Source organism: Cebidichthys violaceus, unplaced genomic scaffold (assembly GCF_023349555.1).
Source record: "Cebidichthys violaceus isolate CVI_PGR_0920_01 unplaced genomic scaffold, fCebVio1.0.p SCAF_23, whole genome shotgun sequence".
Classification (NCBI taxonomy): domain Eukaryota; kingdom Metazoa; phylum Chordata; class Actinopteri; order Perciformes; family Stichaeidae; genus Cebidichthys; species Cebidichthys violaceus.
Genome location: NW_027176406.1, coordinates 2,785,833 through 2,806,248, shown reverse-complemented (window position 1 = coordinate 2,806,248; position 20,416 = coordinate 2,785,833). Strand labels below are relative to the sequence as shown.

Genomic DNA, 20,416 nt, shown 5'->3' with positions numbered 1-20,416 from the left:
CGATGACTCCACATGCAAGAACTCTCTGAGTAGCTCATCAAAGTGTGTCTAGATTGGTCAAAATAGCTGCATGCAGATTTAGATACTGCACCACCCTAAATGCCATTGGGGTGTGGGCATTAACAGATGCAGCCAGGCTTAACCACAGACAGACGGACCAACTTTAGAAACTGAAAGGGCTTTCTCAGCTGTTGCCTCCGTCTCCGGTCTCCACCCCCCCCCCACAGCCACATCATTGTCTCATTAATCCAACAACAGGCGACACAAAGCCTTCCACAGCTCAATTCACTGTACGTGCTCCGTGCCGACACAATACCAGCATTATTCAGATGATATCAGATGGGATTAAACACAATTTGTGGGAAATTTTAAAAGCTGCCACTTTCTTGGACCAGATTAAATACCACTGGCCAACACAGTCCTGCACCCGTGGCCATCCATCAAAAGCTTATCTGTGTGGGTCGGTGGCCAAAACAAATCACTTGTTGTCTCAGTTGGCGCTTAATGACATGGGAAAATAAAGTTGTAAAAAAAATAGCAATTGCGGTCTGATGGTAATAAACATGATTTCCCAGTAATCCCAGATACAAATGATGATAGGGGGGGATTTTGGCTTTTCACTCCTTTCTGAGATGGTCAGATAAACCTAAACTAGCACGGGATGGAAGAATATGCTGTCGATGGCACAAATGTGAAGGAGGGTAACAGGAGAAGACGTGCCAGTGGGTAGAAGAAGGATGAGAGAATGAAACAGAGGAAATGGGGAAGCAGAGAAATCCAATTGGAATGTCTGACTCAGGAGAGAAATGGAAAAAATGTATTTTAATTGGCAGCTGAGCATGGGAGGTAGGAGGAGGTGGAATGGTAAGCATTAAGAAACGGGGTAGTGTTAGTCGAGCAGACTGATGCACCGGGGAGAAAAGAACGTGTCAAGAAACAAAGACAAATTGAAAAGGGGATTGAAGACAACAGAAAAACAAGCACACACAAGATGAATGCCTGACTCTCATATCCTCGCTATTTGTTGAGGCAGGCTCTAGCCAAGGGAATTTCCTGATTATCTTTTAAAAGTGGGTTTGTTTCATGCAAGAAAGTATTCACCCACACAGCTATTGGAGAAGGCAGACAGACACACGATACCTCTGGGGAACAAAATGTTGATAGATTATAAGTAAGCTGTACTCCTGCTACTTGAAAAACAATGTTTTGTCGCTTAAACCTGCACCTTCTGTTAATGCGCATTCTACATGAAACAAATCTAACTAAGGCAGCTCACTGCATTTGCATCACACTGGGTAACACAGCCCAGTGACTCCAGCAACAGCAGGTAGACTCGACCATATGTCAGCTGAGGCATGGCAGGGGTCAAAGGCTGGCTCGCTGCTAATGATTACCTGCTGAAGCGTGCTGCTTCGGTCCTCTGTGTTTGTTTGCGTAGCCGTGGTGACAGTGCAACAAGCTGCACACGCACATCCCATCTGCATCCCCATGCCAGTTTTATCATCAACTGGCCATGAGCTCAGAAATGAGTACAACATTTAATATGAAACAATATAAAATCCATGATCAAATAAAACACACAACTGACAAAAGAGTTTCATGACTCTCAAGGATAGAACAATCTTAGGATTTGAAGTGCGTGTGTGGGAGGAGGAGTTTGCTTTAGACCATAGCCAAGAATCTTTAAAGAGGCTAGCTTCGGCCTTTTATCTGTCCCACCACAAGGCCATCAGGGAGAGCTTTGTGGTTTTGGGTTTATGGAAAGGTCTCAACTTAAAGTGAGGTGAAAAAATCCGAACAGGCCTCATAAAGAAATACAGAAACGGTCAAGATTTTGTGAGGTAAAAACCACACAAGGTGCGGTAGGTCTCATGAGCTGAAAGGTCACATAGGTTCGCATGCGATATCCCACTGTGTATTAATCAATGCTCATCTTTACCAGCTCACTCTGGAGCCGGGGTTTTGTTTGTGAGTGTACTTTTGCATATGTGTGATTTGTGTTTGGGTGTTCCTGTGTATGTTTGCGTTGGTGTTTTGTGTTTGTAATCAGCGGGCAGCTTGCTCTGTCACCGTGTGGCCCTTTGTGAGTCGCATGAGGAATGAGGTGAGGGGAGGTGTGGGTCAACGGTCAGACAAAGGGGATAACCTTCTCTTTTTGCTGCAACTGTCACACTTCACGGCCGCTCTTTTATTCATACTGTGAACAGGTGCACCGCGTAAAGCTTTTTGTCTTTGTGCATCAAAGAATTGTTTGACACGTTGGGAAGTACGCTTATCCGTTTTCTGACGAATGAGAAGATTCTGATGCTCTCACATCTGTCCACTACAGCCAGTATAGCCGGTTAGCTTAGCTTAGCACAGATACTGGAAACAGCCTGGCAACTGCTCAGAGCCAATATATAGAGGCTATAAAACTGCTAAGTGTCATTATTAGGTAGAAGGTCGTTTATTTTACATGCCCCATGGTGTGTAAAGGCCTTTATTGAGAATCTTATATTTAAAGAGCCAAAGCTGGTAATGAGAAAAACAAATTAAGGAAAATTTCATGGTTCAGCAAAATTAGATATAAGTTATAAATAATGGCTGCAATATAAGATTTTACAATACAAGAGAGTTGGATTGAACGAACAGCATATCAACAATTCATTTGTTGAGTCAATTTCACAGCCCATTTGACAATGAAATCAATTGTAGTGAGTTCTTCTTCATGGTGGCATTAGAGGAAATGTGAGCTGGTCACCAAAATCACTGGGAATTACCCTCTGAACAAAGAATAAGTACAGCAAATGTCTTGAAAATCAAGCCATAAAGTTTTGATGTACCTGGAGACTTGGAGCAAAGTGTTGGTCAGGTGGTGGTAGAAGGTCCGGGGGTCTGCAAAATATAGGAATCATCCTCTGGGGACCACAAACAATAATAACTGCATTTCCTTTCGTGAACTGAAGCGAATCCACAGCTCAGAAATCTATTTTCTATTATTTATTTTCTACTTCCTTCAAAGCCTCAGAGGGGTGAAATAGTGATGAGGAGGGTTTGGACCATCATCTTTCTTTTCCTGGAATTATTTACGAGCCTGCTACTGTTATCCTGTGTTTTGTTCCCATTCACACAAACAAATACTTCTTTGGCCTCAGTAAATCAAGAGGCCACCTCGAGCACCCCCCTATGAACTTAAACGAGAATCCGGCAGCTCATTCGCTCCCATAATTTTAGTTCATTTGCTTTTGCCCTTCCAAGACCTCCCACGGAGACACCTAGACTTACGTGTGCACTCATATGTGTGTGTTTCCACTGGATTGGCACTCAAGGACCCAACGGCTATGACTTACAGCTCACATCGACAGCCAGTTATTCATGCGTCCCTCCAGGCCTCTCTGTTTAAACTGCCCTCTTTATCACACCCCTCAGCTTTTCAGCCGATAACATCACAAATCAGACAAGCTGCCAATGACTCAAACATTACATTACTCCGACAGTCTCATTTTCCACAGGAAGGAATCTGTTTTGCTGCCTTTAAACAGAAGTGAGCGCTCCTGTTTACTCCTGCAATGTTGCACTGGTGATAACAGAATGTGTCAAAGTAAAATTAATTTTAAAGGATAAAGAGCTGGAGGGTGTCCAGCTTCCAGTGGTCTGCAGCTCTTTCCTCAGGCCGAATGGGAACATAAAACATCCTCCAGCCCAACTTCTGTGGCCACGCTGAGGGCGTGTCCCCGCTTTGATGGGACACCCGCCCTAGACGGGCCCTCCTCTAATTCGAAACCCTGAAACCCCACAAAAAAAATCAAGGGTTAGCACCATCTGTTAGGTTTTAACTTCTCCCTGATCAATTCCAACTGTTTGTCTGGGATTCTGATTTTGGTGAGACGTGTTGGGTGTATGATCTTTGAAACCAGACTTGGATTTCCATGTATTGGGCCACAAAGCCTATACACATCTTTATCTTCATTCATAGTATTTATTATAGACAGGGCTTCTTGTGTTAACAGACACTGAATAACTCCTTTGTCTCTCTTCCTGGTCTATTGAGTCCGTAGAAGAGCGGACCATCGTCACTGTGGGACGGGGTTATGTGCTTCTCTGCTGCCATTCGCCACTCTGGCCACGAACCCTGATGTTTCTCACACCCCTCACTCCAGCTGGGGGACAGGAAGCAACTCTTGTCTGCGACTGCGACCGTCGAGCTGTTGTGTCTCGTGAGCGTTGCGATGGCAATGTGTAGGGACGGCAAGAATGCAGCACCCAGATGCTGGATCTCGAGGAATCCCCCTGCTGACGCAAAGCCAGGCCGGAGGAATCTGCTGCCACATCAATGTTAAATCAGAGACAAGACTCAGACTCCAGCGATGAAGACGGATGAATCATTTTGAGACTACAGATCTCTTCATTGTTTAAATAAAGACCGGCCTCAGGGCCTTTTTTTTCCCCATGAAGAAAACTGTGGTGTGAACAGAAGCCTTACAGACATGTCACATGCTTTCAGAATTTAAAATAGCTGTCTAAATAAGGTTCTTGTTCATTTTACTAAATTATTTGATAAGATGTGATTTTCTCAGCAATGGTAGGTGGTGTAAAGATGGTTTTACAATCACACAAAGGAAACAAGAAAAACTCCCATGCAAAGGAGAATACCCCAAATCTAGTCTGACATCTCTCTCATGTTAGAGTTTTCCAGCACCTTTGATGTCATTTCACCTTTGTCTGGACGGTCAACGTTAATGAGGAGAGCAGCACATGTCCACTGCAGTATGTGATCCAAGGCAGTGATCAAAGAGCCCAGAGACAGATCAGTCATATGATCTGGCTGAGTCTGTGAGACTCAAACAGCCAAGACAATTTGTGAATTAAATCAATTCAAAGCTCTCAATGATGAGGTCCAGAAGTGTGTTTCCTCACTGCTATTATGTGCTTAAATTCCCAGAAAAATACATTTCCACATGTATTCAAAATGAATCTCTTTGTCATCTTTAAAGGATTTTCTGACAGAAAGAAACAGTGTTTGTCAGTCCAAGTTTAACATAAATTAAACCAGTGATTTCCAACATTTTTGGCTTGCGACCCCTTACAAAAAATATCTGTCTTGTTGGGCTCTCTTGGTTTGTTTCAGATGTCTTTGAGTTTTTTTTCTTCTTTCCTTTTCCATTAATCATCACCTGACCTCAAATGTGTCTTGTGACCTTTTAGAGGGGCCTGACCCCTTTATGTTGGGAACCACTGGATTAAACAACTTAACTGTATATAAAGTAGGTCAAACCAGCTCCACCTGGAGCAGCTACAGCATTAAAATGCTGCTTATGCACGGCGAGTACTTTTACTTTTGATGCTTTAAGTACATTTAGCTGACAATACTTCTCTAATTTAACTGTAGTAAGATTTTAAAAACAAACTTTTACTTGTAATTGAGTATTTTAACATAATTTTTACTTAAGAAAAAAATCTGTCTTCTTCTTCCATCAGTGGAGGCTCTGCAGCACATACCCAGAAGTTAAGTGGTCAAACTGTCGAGCCTATGTGATGATTTACTTATCTAAAATAGCAATAAGATGATTTGTTAACATTACTAAATCCATTTGTTATAACTTATAAACACTGTGGACAGTATAGCCTCCCTTAAAGTGACAAATGACACTTAGGAACCTCACAAGTCAAGAAACAAAAGTGTTATTTGACTGTCTCAGTTTACTGTAAATGGAAGGGCGTGGAGGACATGAACGCCTAATGTGTTCAGACACACTAATCCCGTCACCTTCCTGAAATGAGCCGTAAACAAGGCAGGAATGTGAAGGTGAGCTCACAACAGCTTGATGAGCTGAAACTAAAAGCAGCTGGAATGCTATTGAGAGTCAAACTGGCCCATCTGCTCAGTATGGTGCCCATATTAGGCCGTAACGCCATGGTATTCCCCTCATGCCAGTCATGGAGATTGCCACGCTTGTCACTCCCAGAATTCAACTTGAGTTGTTGGTTATGAGAAAAAACAAAACATCTTACATAACCAGCAGCTAATAATCGTGCGTTTGGACTTCTCTCCTCCTCTAACGCTATCTGCTGCCACCACAGAACGTCTGCTTGAACCCAAATTATAGGCCAAAGCGTTCTTATATAATAATTACTAAGCTGCTGGAGGACTTCTACCCGGAGGATCATGCAGCACTGCACGTTTCCCAGAGCTTTCTATTGACCTTTGCTCTGTCGTCTCATAAATGCAGGACAGATTCAACGGCTGTCTAAGAATGCCTGAGAAATTCGCCAGCATGTCACTGTCGAACACAGCGTGGACAGATTATTGAGGACAAGAGGAGGAAGACAGACCTACATTAGCAATAAAATGAAGGGCCACTGACACAACAAAATAGGGAGTGATGTGTGATTAGCACGTAGCACCGTTTACAGTAAGCACAAGCACACTTTAAGGACTTGGCTCCTGGTCTTGGACATTTTATGTGAAGGAAATGATGTTGAGAGGTGATAAGACCCAGATGGAATGTTTTCTATCTGCTTCTGTGGCTCGTTTCGGGAAGTTGTGTAGCAAAAATGCATTTACATAATCCACTGTTTATTTGGAATAAAAACTCCTGATAATAAATAACTCTTTCTGGTGAGAAGGGAGCCAAAAAGTGTTTTAGATTCCAAGAGGCATATTATTCTTCACTTTAATTTGATATTTTTATGAGAATTTATGGTATTTTACTTTAACATGTGCTCGATCTTTCAGGTGGCACAACATTATCAGCACCTTATTTCTGTTTCTGGACCAAACACTAAATGGAAATTTGAAGTTGTATCAAGGTTACATAGCCAGGAGGTGACCTCAAAGAACCAGGTTTGAGTCAAGATGTCAATCATCCAGCTCCAGACGAAAAAAGAAGAGATGAAAATAAAGAATAACCTCTGTTCAAGTGTAGCGTAGCACAAGTAGAGAGGAGGCATGAAGTCAGAGATCTGACCTATTGGCATGAGAATAAACTGAAATATTTTACACATTGAACTACGTAAACAATGTCATTTTTTGCCACATGAAGTTTTGCTACAAAAATGTCCTTTAGCCATGAAATTTAGTTTTCTTTCACTAGCAGTTCTAACCACAGACTAATTGAAATTGACAGAAATTACAGCAGAAATCAAGCAAACGTGTTACCCAGATACTCTAAGCACGTATGTGACTTATGTGTGAGATTCAAGGTAGAGTTTATCTATGTTTTTATTGCAGTCCATGGCAATCTCTGTTTCACTGCAGCTTTTTACAATTTTTTTAGCATTTTAAATTTAGTATAAACAGAAACTGTTGAGGAGTCAACCAATGAGAACGCCACAGTGTAGGAAACCAAACAATGACAAACCGAAAACAGGTATGTTAGGAATGAAGACAGGTGACATTTCTTTCTATTCAGGCGTGTGAGAGAAGTGTTAAGTAGAAATACGGTGATAGGCGTTTAGCGGGTTTGCATGCCGCAGGTGTAAAATGTTATGTCATTGTGTTCTTCGCTCCTGGGAACTGAAAGTCGAGGCAGCGTTAATGCAGCTGTGGTATGGGCTGCACAAAAATGTGTTGTGTTCTTGTTCTTCTCTTGAGGTGACATCTATTGACAGGCTGCCTGGCTGCCAGGGTTTCACTGCAGCTTCCTTTTAACTGCAAGCTTATGCAAGCCAATAAAATAGGTGTGGTTTCCTAACAGAAAACAAAAGAAAACAGCAACAATGCAGACATTAGGACAAATATCAGATCAAGACTTTATTATTCAGGTCTGAGCACTGCATAGTGCAACCACAGAGCACCTTAGTCTCCTTTTTGTGTGGACTGAGCATTGAGAGCCAGGGGAAGTGGGTTTGCTATGAGCACACAGGAAAGAGCTGTAGAAAAAGACAGACAGGATGGACAGCAAAATGCAAAAAATGCAAATGTTTTATTTATTTTTCATTGTGTGTAATGGTGTGGTGTTTATGTTTGTGGGAAGGTCTTTTGAGGAAGTCTTGTCACTTACTGTCATGCATGCTCACACAATGCCTCATGTTATGTCTACTCTCTTAGTTACAGTGTGTCCAGAACCAGATGTAAACAGATGGTTTCCTGGTAACCAGGTGGTGGGCGGAGCGCACCACTGATTTCAGTGTCTGTTAGAGGGCAAGAAGGTGCATGGGAAAACATTATTTACTAACAGTTCAGGCAAAAGAAGAGAGAGAAAGAGACAGTGAAGACACAGAGAGACGAGAAGGAGGCGTTTGGCGTGAGAACTGTGTAGAGTGTGAGGGGTGGTGCGACAACATGCCTGCATTTACTTCCCAAGAACCGTTTTGATGTGATAGCGGGTAAATACCAGCGTGACTGAGTCACTTGCCGTGCCCCAACACACCACCCATCACTTCATTTCACCACATCACAGGTGAGGTACTGATGTCTGGCATTCTCCACCTGCTGCGCCTGGAGCGACGAGACGGAGAGCCGGGAAAGAAGATATGAAAACACTGGAATGTGTGTGAATGGACAATTTCATAGTAAAGAAATAATACATAATACAGCCACCCAATATTCATATTTGTTTTTAGAAAAGATTCCCTGTCCATTCACATTCAACCATTGAGCCCCTGAAGCTGCCCAGTGCAACCGTAGTCGTCTGCTGTCTCCAACTCTATTTACTCAGCCAGAACGGGGATTTGCCCCAGCAAATGCACTGGAACTGTCCCGCGCTGACCTCCGGCTGAAGCCGCGACTACGACTTCAGCGCTCTGAGCTAAATACAGGTCAGGTCTAGTCTCCGGACAGAATCGAGAGCCTGAATACCGAGAAAAGAGCAGGAACAGGATGTCCCAGAGGGAATGAATGCCTCGAGTGGTCGACTGAAGACAGAGGGGCCATTTCCCATGACACAATCATCGCTACTTCCTGGAGCTCTGAGGTTTTTGTACACAAACTGGTCCTGTGGAATGCAAATCCAGCAGGTCAGGCGGTGGCCCTGAGGGTTACAGCTGACGTAAAGCTGCATATCCAGCAGGCAACCATTAACCCTGCGTCCCATATATCAACAAACTCTGGGGAAATACACATGTATAAAACATGACGGCCTAATCCCCTCTCATGACACGACCTGACTGACCTTTCACCTTGCTCGAGGATAGAAGTTTGGCCATACTCCTCCCTTTGGCCCACAGGAAGACCGTAATGTACTTGCACTTGAAATATTGATGACTAAAGAGTATTTGTTTTTTCTCCGTCTTCATGGAGCACTACAAATGCTCTGTCATTAGTAACAGTTTCAGACAGATTGCATTTCTCTCTATAAGAATATAACTTGCAAGTACAATTCTAAAAGGATCAGGAAGGAATAATAATAAAGTTAGAGCTTGTTCTATCAAAGTAGTTTTCAAGAAATTCTATTCCGTACATTGGACATTTGAAACGTGCTGATTCGGCCTCTGTGTCGGTGTGGTCATACTTTCCACACATCCTCTCCTGTTTCAGCCGTGATGATTTTACCATCCCACTCCCTCTATGCTGCCTTGTGAAAAACGCTTGGTGCATTTCTCAGGCTCTCTCTTTATCCTCTATTGAAGTAAAGCTGCCATTCACCGTCAGAACGGTCGGAGCCACATCTCTCATCAGGCGGCGGTTTATAAGTACCTTAAGTTACAGCTCCTTGGGTTGCGTTTTTTATCATCCTGGATTAATTTCTCAGAGGAGGGAATTCTTTCGACCTCTCGCTCCAGTCCCAGCTGTCCTGGAGGCTGGATAGGTTCTATTTTCTACCACATATCCCTGCCATGCTATATCCAACTGCAACATACACAAAGGAATATCTTCACTCAAACAGTTTACTTTGGACAGTTACCATACCAGTGAGCAAAGAGCTACATACATGCACACATACTAGAAGAAAGTCTAGAGACCCCAAAATAACATGTCTCCAGACAAAACGCTGGTAAAAAGCAAAAGAGTCGAGAGGCTGCGGAGTTTGATAAAATATTATAGTTAAAAAGATGAATATGAAATGCAGTGTGTGTTGAGAAGAGAGGCAAGAAAAGGTCACAGACACAGTGACTCTACCTCATCAGATGCAGACGCATACAATAATCATAAAATCCATCAAGTCCAGACCAAAGAACTCAAACGGAGGTTTTAACAAAGTGATACAACAGCCTCTCTGACAGATAGAGAGGAATGAATTTGATAATGTGAACGCTGCGGTATGAACTCACTGGCATGGAGACAACACCAATCCAAACATTACATTTCTGTCACATTTCTGTCTTCTATATCCTTATTTTAATATTTTAACTTTTAGACAACAATTAAACCATTGCTTTGAGCTATTTTCATCAAACTTTTTGTTTGATTTGTTTGTACTTTTAGCTTACAGTTTCTATATGACTATTTGTCACACACTCAGTCAAGGTGCTCGGAATGCAGACATTTGTTAAATCAATTTGTATTTTTATCACACTTACCGCCTGGCAACTACAGAATTAAATCAGTGAGGTAGAGTTTACTGGAAATTGTGTCTCCAGTTGTACTATTTTCAACAACACATGTGAAGTATATTACACGATGCCGTACCACACAGTAAGTAGTTTTTGTTAAACATTGTGTTTTGCTCCAGATACGATGTATCTTATTTTCTATACAACGTTCCTCATCAAAGGGAGCCCTGTCTCCTCTCTCCTGCCCGGCTGATGTAGATCAAACCTTGGCTGTACTGTATTAGCTGATAACAAGAACGGACCTCTTTTTAGGTAAAGAACAAGTTTGATATTATCAGCTTCAAAAGGCCAATTAACTGTTTCATCTTGCACCTGAAAAGTGAGGCAGCATCTCTGAGAAAAAATTTGCATTAATTCAGCTTGGCCTTAAACGCCCTCAGTAAACAACAGCCTAATTTTACTCTGTTGCCAGGTAGAGCGTGACATTTCAGCTTCGCCACATCCACCGCGGCACGTCTTTAGCTGTTCCACTTCTGCTCGTCACTGTCACACGGGACATCCTGTCGAGCACATCTGCTTCGATAGCCGTACCTCTTGTTGTGTCTGCACCGTGCACTCATTACCTGTGTCTGTCCTGGAATAGCACTGCCTAATGTGGCCTGGTTCTGCACAGGGTGAGCACATGAACAAACTGACACTGGAGAGCTGTTATGAAGCAGTAGCAGATATCTTATTCGCTATTACAGTGCAGACTCCACAACTTCCAGCAAACACTTTACTTTTCGACTCACAGCTGTGCATGTGGGATGTAAGGTCTTCAGAAGTCTGTTTACATTTGGGTCAATCTTGTCCAGGAGGTGTTTTAAAAGGCTCTCTTCAATCCTCTCTTGGTAATTACTGGGCCTCAGGGAGACGATGGCCCCATTTAGCAGCAAGCTCCCTATACTGCATAGACCTTGAACCATAGACTGCAGCATGCTGCCAGGATGGATACAGAGACAACTGATGGAGGAGGTGAAGCCCATACTTCTAAATGTCTGCACGGTTGACAGAGAGGAAAAAATATGAATTTCTTCTTTCGGGTACATGTTTCACGACCAAGTTTTTTAGTGAAAAAAAATGAATGGATGCACACAAGATACCATAAAACAGCTCAAACTCAGCAACGTCTGAGGTCAGGCAGTTCAAGATTTTGAACAATGCTTGGGAGTCGTAGATATTCAAGAGAGGTTCAAGGCCCTGCTGTTATCTGTCCCACAGACTCTGGGACAGCGGCCAAGCCGATGCCATCTCAAGAGGAGGAACGCAGCAAAATGGCAGGAAATTCCTACTTGGTTTGCTCTCATCAGCGGGAGAAATTCTTTCAAATGAGGCTGCTGAAATGTTGCACGAATATGCAAGTTCTTTTGACCGGTCAGAAACACAGCCGTAGGAGCACACACGTGGGACGGAAAACCAGTTTAAATGCAGAAACATGGCAACGAGGCACAAAAGAGGAAGAAGATAGGAGAGGGGCCGTGACATAGAATAAAGTCAAATTTCATATTTACTCTATATTTTACATTTCCTGAGAAGAAATCACACTACTTTTACCTAAGAATTCATCCAAAACCCAGCACTATGTCCAGTGTTTGGTGACAGTTTGATCAGATGCAATGTTCTAGTCAGTCCAAGGTTCTGCTACACTTTACACAAGCTCTGATAGATGAATGGTTTGTACATGAGGATTTGGCGCCACCCAGTGAAAACTGCATATAATGGCATCTTGTTGTCACAAAACTTATTTTCCAGTTACTGCGCAGAACTTGCATGATGGATTAATGTGGAATAACAGACACTTCTGGACCTTGGCTCTGGTCAGAATTCTTGCTCTAAAATGGGCCAAGTTTCCTCTCAGTGCAACATTGAAAACATTGAAAAGCATCTTTAGTTGAGCACTAGGGTCTCCTGACTTAGCTTTTGCAGTAAGTTTACCACAGAATTACACAAAATGCCCAATAAACCTACCACAAAACATCTTGACAGGTAGTCACTGTAATTTGCATAGCATTGCCATTTGATGATATTTATTCTGGAATTCTAATCCTCCTAAAAAGGGCAGAAAGACCAGTTTGCTTCCCAACGCTTGACCCTAAGGTAACGTCGGTGGTAAGGTCTGCCTCACCAGTACTTAAATAATTAATAACTGTAAAACACGTCATGGTAGTTGCTACTAACCCCTTCTGCTGTGTCCTATTGCTCTAGATTAGATGAAATCTTGAACTGGCAAGATGACAGGAGAAACTTCAGACTATAAGTGCTGTGCCTATTGAAATAAAACATCTAACAGTGACTGATTAGCAACACTCTAGGTCAACACCAGCATGGAAGTTAATTCTTATCAAAGCTCCGCTTACTAGCTTTGTCAGAGCTTTCATCGTCTGCCGGAAATCATGCGATGTGGTCAAAAGCTCAGAATGTGACTTTTGAATTGAAATGACTTTGTCACACATTTAAAGAAGGCATCAGCAAATGTCAACTCTCTGTGAGACAAACCTATAATAACAATTTCTCTCCTGAGCTTGGGAAAAGGATGCAAGGTCTCCAAATCTGATTTTATGAGAACAGCGCTCGACAATTTCCCTCCTCGACCCCTTGAACTCAAACCCATTGTTCTCCTTGCTGGCTGTTCTCAGCTCATTGTTAGATGTGGTCAATAGAGCAGCCAGGAAAGAGGCCAGTGTGACCGATATCATGGTGCTTTGCTGCCACCTGGTGCACATATGTAGTGCAATTTAAGTGCATGAGCTGTACTTATTCCCAAAAGCTAAACTTATTTGAAATAAATCAGGACAGTCGTCCAAAAAATAAAAAAATAAATATACACTTACATTATGAATCATTGATGTTGCTGGAAGTATACACAAGCACCCCCACAAAGGCACCAACGTTTCCCACGTGTCTCAATATAAAAACAAAATCAACTACACCAACAAGGACGTGTGAATAGATGGGAGGACTCCAGGTGTCCGATAAGATGTTTAGGATTGACTGGCCTTGTGATAGAGAAATATGTGAAAACACTGAGAAGAAGAGCTTTCACATGCCTCCATCTTACCCTCTGCTCTCCAGCTGCTCTCTCCTGAAGCAGACAGTCGGCGGCTCCATGGACAAGAAGGTGGTGCTGATCACGGGCTGCTCCTCGGGAATCGGTCTCAGCCTGGCTGTCCGGTTAGCCTCCGACCCCGACAAGACATTCAAAGGTAACTACTGCTGTCTCTGTCTATTATCGCATTCCTCGTGTCCGCACTGGGTCAGGAACTGTTGATGTTAAGGACTTTCTAAGCCCATGGAGACACTGTACAGTGGGAAGTGTCGTACAGTATGTGCTGTGTGTGGTACTTTGACACTGCAACTAGAGGTTTTCTGAAACACATATGTGATCTGTATGAATAGCAAAACATTTTAAAGTGAAATCTGTATCATGACAGGCCACTACATGCTTTCTGTTTAGTGTATGCCACGATGAGAAACCTGGCCAAGAAGGAGCGTCTTTTGGAGTGTGTGAAAAGCCTGCACAAGGACACCTTGGACATACTCCAAATGGACGTGACCGTCCGGCAGTCCATCCTGGACGCGAGGGACAGGGTTGCGGAGAAGCGAGTGGACATTCTGGGTACGCTCCCGTGTCGTCGGCGTGTTCTTGTTAAGATTGTAATGTGTGTGTGTGTGTGTGTGCGTTGATGGGCTTACCCTCTCTACCCGCAGTGTGTAATGCCGGAGTGGGTTTGACGGGGCCGCTGGAGGTGCAGTCCTTGGACTCGATGAGGCAGATCCTGGAGGTCAACCTCTTCGGTACCATCCAGACCATCCAGGCTTTCCTGCCAGACATGAAGGCTCAGGGCCAAGGCCGCATTCTGGTCACCGGGAGCACGGGAGGGCTTCAAGGTGAGTCTAGCACATGGGTTGAGGAATCGCTGGACGTCAACAGCGTGTTCCGCACGTGTAGTTTTTCTAATGATTTTGGCGGAAATCCCGAGAACAAATCGCAGTCGATGCTCGCTGCCGTGCATGAAATTGCCAAAACAAGCCATCTTCCTGCTTCATGCTCTCTTGCAGGTCTGCCCTTTAATGAGGTGTACTGTGCCAGTAAATTTGCGATAGAGGGAGCATGTGAGAGCTTGGCTGTCCTCCTGCAACACTTCAATATCTAGTGAGTTTTAATGTTTGTTTACCTTCTTTCCCCTTAGTTTAGAGGCTGTTAACTGTAAATGTTGATGGTGCTTTTCATCCCTGTAGCGTGAGTCTCATCGAGTGTGGTCCAGTCAACACTGACTTCCTGGTCAACCTGCAGAGGGCAGAGCTCGGGGACACGTCCCTCCAACAGGTGGACGCCCTCACCCTCAGCCTCTATGAAAAATACCTGCAGCACTGCAGTTCCGTTTTCCAAAACGCAGCACAGGACACTGAGGACATTGTGAAGGTGCATTGAAGATAAGGTCGAGCTGTATTTAAACAGAGGACACATCTTTGTGCAGCAGTTGCGGTGCAAAGTAGGAAAAAAGTGCAAATATAAAGAGTGTGAGATTCAATAAACAGATTTTCAAGATGTACACATTCTTCTTTCGTAGAGGATCAGAATACTGCGATACTTTGAATTTATCACAGCAAATTGACAAAAGTTAGTGTGCCAATGTAGGAGCACTGCTACATTTAACCCTGTGGTGTGTTTGTTTTTGTCTCCAAGGTGTTCCTGGAGGCCATCCAGTCCCCCAGCCCTGCTTTCAGATACTTCACTGGGGGAGGGGTGCCACCTCTCACCAAACTGAAGATCACAGATCCAGATGGCTCGCGGTACATCAGTGCTTTGAGCAAAATCATGTTCTCAGCTGAGGAACAATAATTTTCAAGCCACCACTTGCACTTCTCTTTCTTTATGTGCGCAGGTCAACATTATTGCTCTTTCAGTTTCGATTATCGGGAATAAAGGTGACGCACTGTGACTCACTGTGACTCACTGGTTGCTCTGAGGTCTATGAGTTCAGTTTTGTTAGTTCACATGACTTCATGCTTCTATTTTTGTACGTCACTTATCAAAAGTTATATTCCTTATCACAAAGTAAAGTTATAAATATAAAAATAGATAATTTTTCTGGTTGGTGGAGAAACATTTGAAAAGGGTTTTGATTGGATTCCTGTCTTTTAATAGTGTTTTTGACACACTGGTTGGCATATTTTCACAGGGATCGGCGAGCTTCTCGACAGGTTCTTGCCACCCTGTTCAATGTAAAACACTCCAAGAATTCTCTTTCATTTTTAGATTGGCTCGCCCAAGCAACAAGAACAACTTCCTCGCTCTGAAGCATGAAACAAAGAAATGTTTAATTTCTGTTCTTGTGTTTGCTGAATGGCTTGTCTTAAAATGTCCCTTGAGGGGTAAATGAATAAAGCATCTGAACTGAAACAACGTTGTGCATTATGTACCTTACTTACTTCATAATAGAAGTCAAGTGTCACAGGGAGTATGTTATAGGGAACACAGGAAATGCTGATCAAATTCTAAATTTTTCTCCAGTAAATATGTATTTATGGCAATGTCCGAATGATAATCAGGATGGTATTTTGCTGAAGTGGAAAAATCACTTTTATTTTAAAAGAAAAAGAAAAAAGAAGAGTATAAAAACACTGTTAACAGCTAGTTTAGTCTGGAAATATCCTTTCACCTAGAAATGTATCGTCTCTCTGTTCTCTGGTCCTCTAAACATATTGTCTGAATAAAACAGATGGTGTCATATATTCTGTGGTAGTTCACTCATTGAAATTTAACAGGAAGACTCTTTAGCGGAGAAGTTTGCACGCTTTAGACAAGCCGTCTTATATATTTTCTACTGTGGGTGACATGTATGTAGACACACAGAAAAGTTCTTTGGCTGATTGAATGACGGCCTGTCAATGATTAATACATGTGAACTGAAAATGCATGCTCAGTGACGTCTTTGCAAACCAGTGACAACACTGCAGTGACTCCTACGTAATCGTGAGACAACAAACTGCATTAACAGAAGAAAATAATCTAATAGTTATTACTGTAAGTCCTCTGTTACCTTTCTATTTCAGTAAAAATCTAAAAAAAGGTCATTGAAAAATAACAAAAAGTTAAGAAATGTCTTTCTGAGTTGTTGTAAGTAAATTGTAAAGAGGAAGTTTAGCGGCCTCACTTGGGCTTTTGAATCACTGAACTGTATCAAACTGGAGGGCCAGCTGGAACAGCAGCCACCACCTGTGTAGTCGTTGGAACAGCCTGGTAAGCCCATGAGTATGTTGTCTTATAACCTGAATGGTTGGCATGTCTCTATGTCTACGCATGACATTTCTGGCCTTTGATGGCATGTCTGAGGTTCTTAAATCCCTCCCTGATCAAGTGACTTCCAGTATGAAGATCTTGAGATGGATCCTGCTGTACCTGTTCGGTCTGTGTGGTAACACTTAATGCAGCAGCACCCAGAGGTGTTAGCCTCTTAAAGCATGCAGTATCAAATGAATAAAGGGAGTTAAGAGCTGGTGCATTAAAATAAAATGTAGTTTACTGTCACACTGCTATCATAATGTAAACATTTTCATTTAGCATAATGCTGCTGTTAATATTACTACTTAGCTTTACACAGTTTATTTGATTGTAGATGATGATCTTGATTCCTCTGAAGCACCAAAGTCCAGGACAGTCATGTGCACAGCGTGTGCTTGATCGGTCACCTTTGGATCACTCAGTCAAAACCTCCCAAAACCCTGTGAACCCAGGAGTCAAATATTTTCAGCGAAATTGTCTTACAGTAAGGCAAGGCAAGTTTATTTGTATAGCACATTTCAACAAGGCAATTCAAAGTGCTTCACATAAAACCATTAAAAAGCATCAACACTTAAGGCAAAACAACAACAAATGTGCATTTCCTTATCTATATGTGGGTGACAAGAGTAAAAGTGTCTAAATTCGGAACTTGTCCGTCTCTGAGTAAGAGATCAGTTCCAACTAGTAGACTCATTGTGCATTCCGTATTAACAATACCACTTGTGATACCTTTTTTATTAGAAATCATGGAAATAAGTTACAAAATGTATGTGTCTGTAAAAAAAAAAAATATGATTCTGTCCTCTCACTGATGTCCAGCTACACTTCAATTCACAAATAAGTGATCAATTTAACGGTTTAAACTGGATCCGGCTCTCTGATTGGCTAGAGCCTCCTGTTGCGTCACTGTTATCTTGATCTGACAAGTGGAGCAGAGTCATCAGTCAAACAACGCCGGGTTGCTGCTGCTTCTGCCGCCGCCGGGTTAGAACCACGGACGTCTCTCCCGAGAGCCTGTGTCAGTCTTCAAACACGCAAACTTCACCATGACCAGAAGAACGAGCCCGCTTCTCTTCAGGGCGCTGCGGGAGATGTCTGAAGCCCACTCCGCTGCAGCCGTGCGAGGAAACGGCAGAAGAGCAAATATCTTGTGAGTAAAAAAATGGGGCTTCCCTCGGCGGAGACGACGCGTAACTTTCAGTGAAATACTGACGACAGAAGTTTCGGTTGAATGTCATTAGTCATGCGTTAATCGAAGTGTGGCGGTTGGTATCAATAGAGACGTTAAACTGCCCTTTTTTATTTGTCTTGACATTTCCAGAGCTGGTTTGTTGTTACCGTATTCACGGGTTGTACTGTGGGGGATGTGCGCGAGTGAAGGGTCACGGGTCGACGGTTCAACTTGCAGTCACGAGACTCGGTCCTCTCTCCCTCTTGTGGTAGTTATGCACCTAGGTTTCCTCAGTGGAGAAGCGATGGGGGGGTGGGGGTCTGTCGAAAAATGTAAATGAATGCTTTTGCTTTCACTTGAATTGATGCTCATACGGGGAATTTACAACCTAAAATACTGAGGATAAACACAGATTATTGTATTATTCCACAAACTCATGAATGTCCTCCCCCCTTCAGAAGACACTCGTGGGGCTCCTGTGGGGCCCCGGCAGCGAGAAGGGCCGGCCTGCCTCTCTGCCCCGCCGTCCCCGTCAGCACACCCAGCCGCAGCTTCATCAACCTGGCTTTTCCCACCAGCACACGGAGGATAGAGTACACCGAGTGCCGGACATTAGGGTGAGTGCCCCGAAGTGATGTGCAATGTGTTTAAGACCACTGAAATATGAACACGATGGCACCTGATCCTATACATGGACAGGTTAGGAATAGATGAATTGATTAGTCAACAATCAGAAAATTGGGTGATGGACAAACCAAGCCGAGTTAGGAATATATATATTATTATTATTATTTTTATTTATTTTTTTTGTGAATATACATTCACTAAAAAAGTACTGAAAATAGAACTTAAAAACTGAGCATAAAATCAAAGTTGAATTAAATGCGTGAAATGATGTAGAAGCGGTGACAGCTGGATGTAACTGTGTGTGTTTAGGTATTCTCCAGAGCAGATGTACAAAGTGGTGGCCAGCGTGGACCAGTACCAGCACTTTGTTCCCTGGTGCAAAAAGTCTCGGGTCACCAAGGGACAGAGCGGTGACGTCCGGGCGGACCTCGAAATAGGTTTCCCCCCCATTGTGGAGCGCTACACCTCTGAGGTCACCGTCGTCCCAAACCACCAAGTCAGGGTAAGCCCCAGTCCTGGTAGCTCCAGAAAACAACCATTACGAATATTATTCTCTAAAAAAACATTGTACCCAGCGTATTGCCTTAGTCAATGTTGATGATGATGAAGGAGTCCTTTCTTTTGTAACAGGCCGTGTGTACTGACGGATCCCTCTTCAGCCATCTTGAAACAATATGGAAGTTTGCCCCTGCAGACCAAGACCTACCAGCCTCCTGCAAAGTGGATTTCTATGTGAGTGTATTAGATGAAATGTGTATCTGACCCGGAGAGTTGTGAGCAAATCCGTTTTTTGCAGCAGCCACAGTCGTTGGAATTGGAAGTAGAACTCTGCAATGGAATTAGAATAATGTAAACGATTTAAAATGAGTCAAATAGCAGCAACATTATTATTGGAAACAAACCCACTGATGAAAATACGATAACTTTCCCATGGGCCTTAAGGGATCAGATCGCATGCTTAAAGAGAGACTAATTCCAGGTCTTCGCTTCTGTACAGTTGTGAATTTACTGACTCAAAGGAAGTGTTGAGTAAAATCTCATTGTGCTCTAAATTTGGTCTCGAGTCGCATGCTGGTGTCCCAGGAGGCCTGAAATAGCTGTCAGGGAGCAGCGTAAAGGAGCTGCTGTGAGGCGGTTTGACCAAAAATGCTGGCTCAGATGACCTCAGGGTCAACCAGGAAGCAGTTGGATTTCTGTAGAACATGTTGGATAAGATGGACATTTAAAGGAAGTGAAAGTCTGACGGTCAAAAGTGACTTTGAACTCAGCCAAAGACGTCTCTGGTTTTATACAGTCACTAACTTGTTTGTCCCCCTCCTGTGTCCTCTGTAGGTTTCGTTTGAGTTCAAGTCTCTTTTGCACTCTCAGCTGGCCAGAATCTTCTTTGATGAAGTGGTTAAACAGATGGTCAATGCCTTCGAGTCACGAGCTGCGATGCTGTATAGGAGCCAGCAGGGGGCGCCATCGAGGAGGCGGTCGACATGAGGCCTCCTCGCTCCCTTAGACCTTTAACCAAACTCTGCTCTACCTCCTATCAACACTTGTCCTACACAGGAAGCTGGTTCTTCTTTTTGCACTCGTCCGTATCTTACACTTGAGTTGACAATGTACATTAAACATACTTATTGTTTATTTATAGTCCGCAAGCTAATTTATTGACTTCCTTGTACATATTTAGTTTCTTATAGGTCAGGAATACATACGTGGTTTCAAATGATGTTTCTTTGTGCGATTGTGGGCTCAACACTAAAACATCTAAAAGGGATATGAGCTATTTCATGTTTATCTTTTGTTTGTCTGTGGAATTAAAAAGCTTTTGTTTTAGTAAATCTATGTCGAAGCGTCATTTGTTGCATTCATATTTTTTATGTGCTGCAAAC

At 43.0% G+C, this 20,416-nt stretch overlaps 2 protein-coding genes across 3 annotated transcripts; both read left to right on the top strand.

The window, feature by feature from the left end:
• The first annotated feature begins 13,516 nt into the window (after nt 1-13,516).
• On the top strand, nt 13,517-15,851 carry hsd17b1 (hydroxysteroid (17-beta) dehydrogenase 1). The gene is made up of 6 exons (XM_068718698.1): nt 13,517-13,655; nt 13,907-14,068; nt 14,161-14,340; nt 14,512-14,605; nt 14,692-14,875; nt 15,140-15,851. The coding sequence occupies exons 1-6, from the start codon at nt 13,559-13,561 to the stop codon at nt 15,293-15,295; spliced, it is 873 nt and encodes a 290-aa protein (XP_068574799.1). The 5' UTR covers nt 13,517-13,558; the 3' UTR covers nt 15,296-15,851.
• Nucleotides 15,852-17,663: 1,812 nt separating this feature from the next.
• si:ch73-141c7.1 (coenzyme Q-binding protein COQ10 homolog, mitochondrial) lies at nt 17,664-20,365 on the top strand. 2 transcript variants are annotated; one of them, XM_068718288.1, is made up of 5 exons: nt 17,664-17,888; nt 18,371-18,526; nt 18,846-19,038; nt 19,167-19,268; nt 19,869-20,365. In XM_068718288.1, exons 1-5 carry the CDS (start codon nt 17,785-17,787, stop codon nt 20,019-20,021), a joined length of 708 nt encoding a protein of 235 aa, XP_068574389.1. In that variant the 5' UTR covers nt 17,664-17,784; the 3' UTR covers nt 20,022-20,365. The 2 variants fall into 2 exon arrangements, with proteins under 2 accessions (XP_068574389.1, XP_068574388.1); XM_068718287.1 differs by having other exon boundaries at nt 17,665-17,888; nt 18,368-18,526.
• The last annotated feature ends 51 nt before the right edge of the window (nt 20,366-20,416 follow it).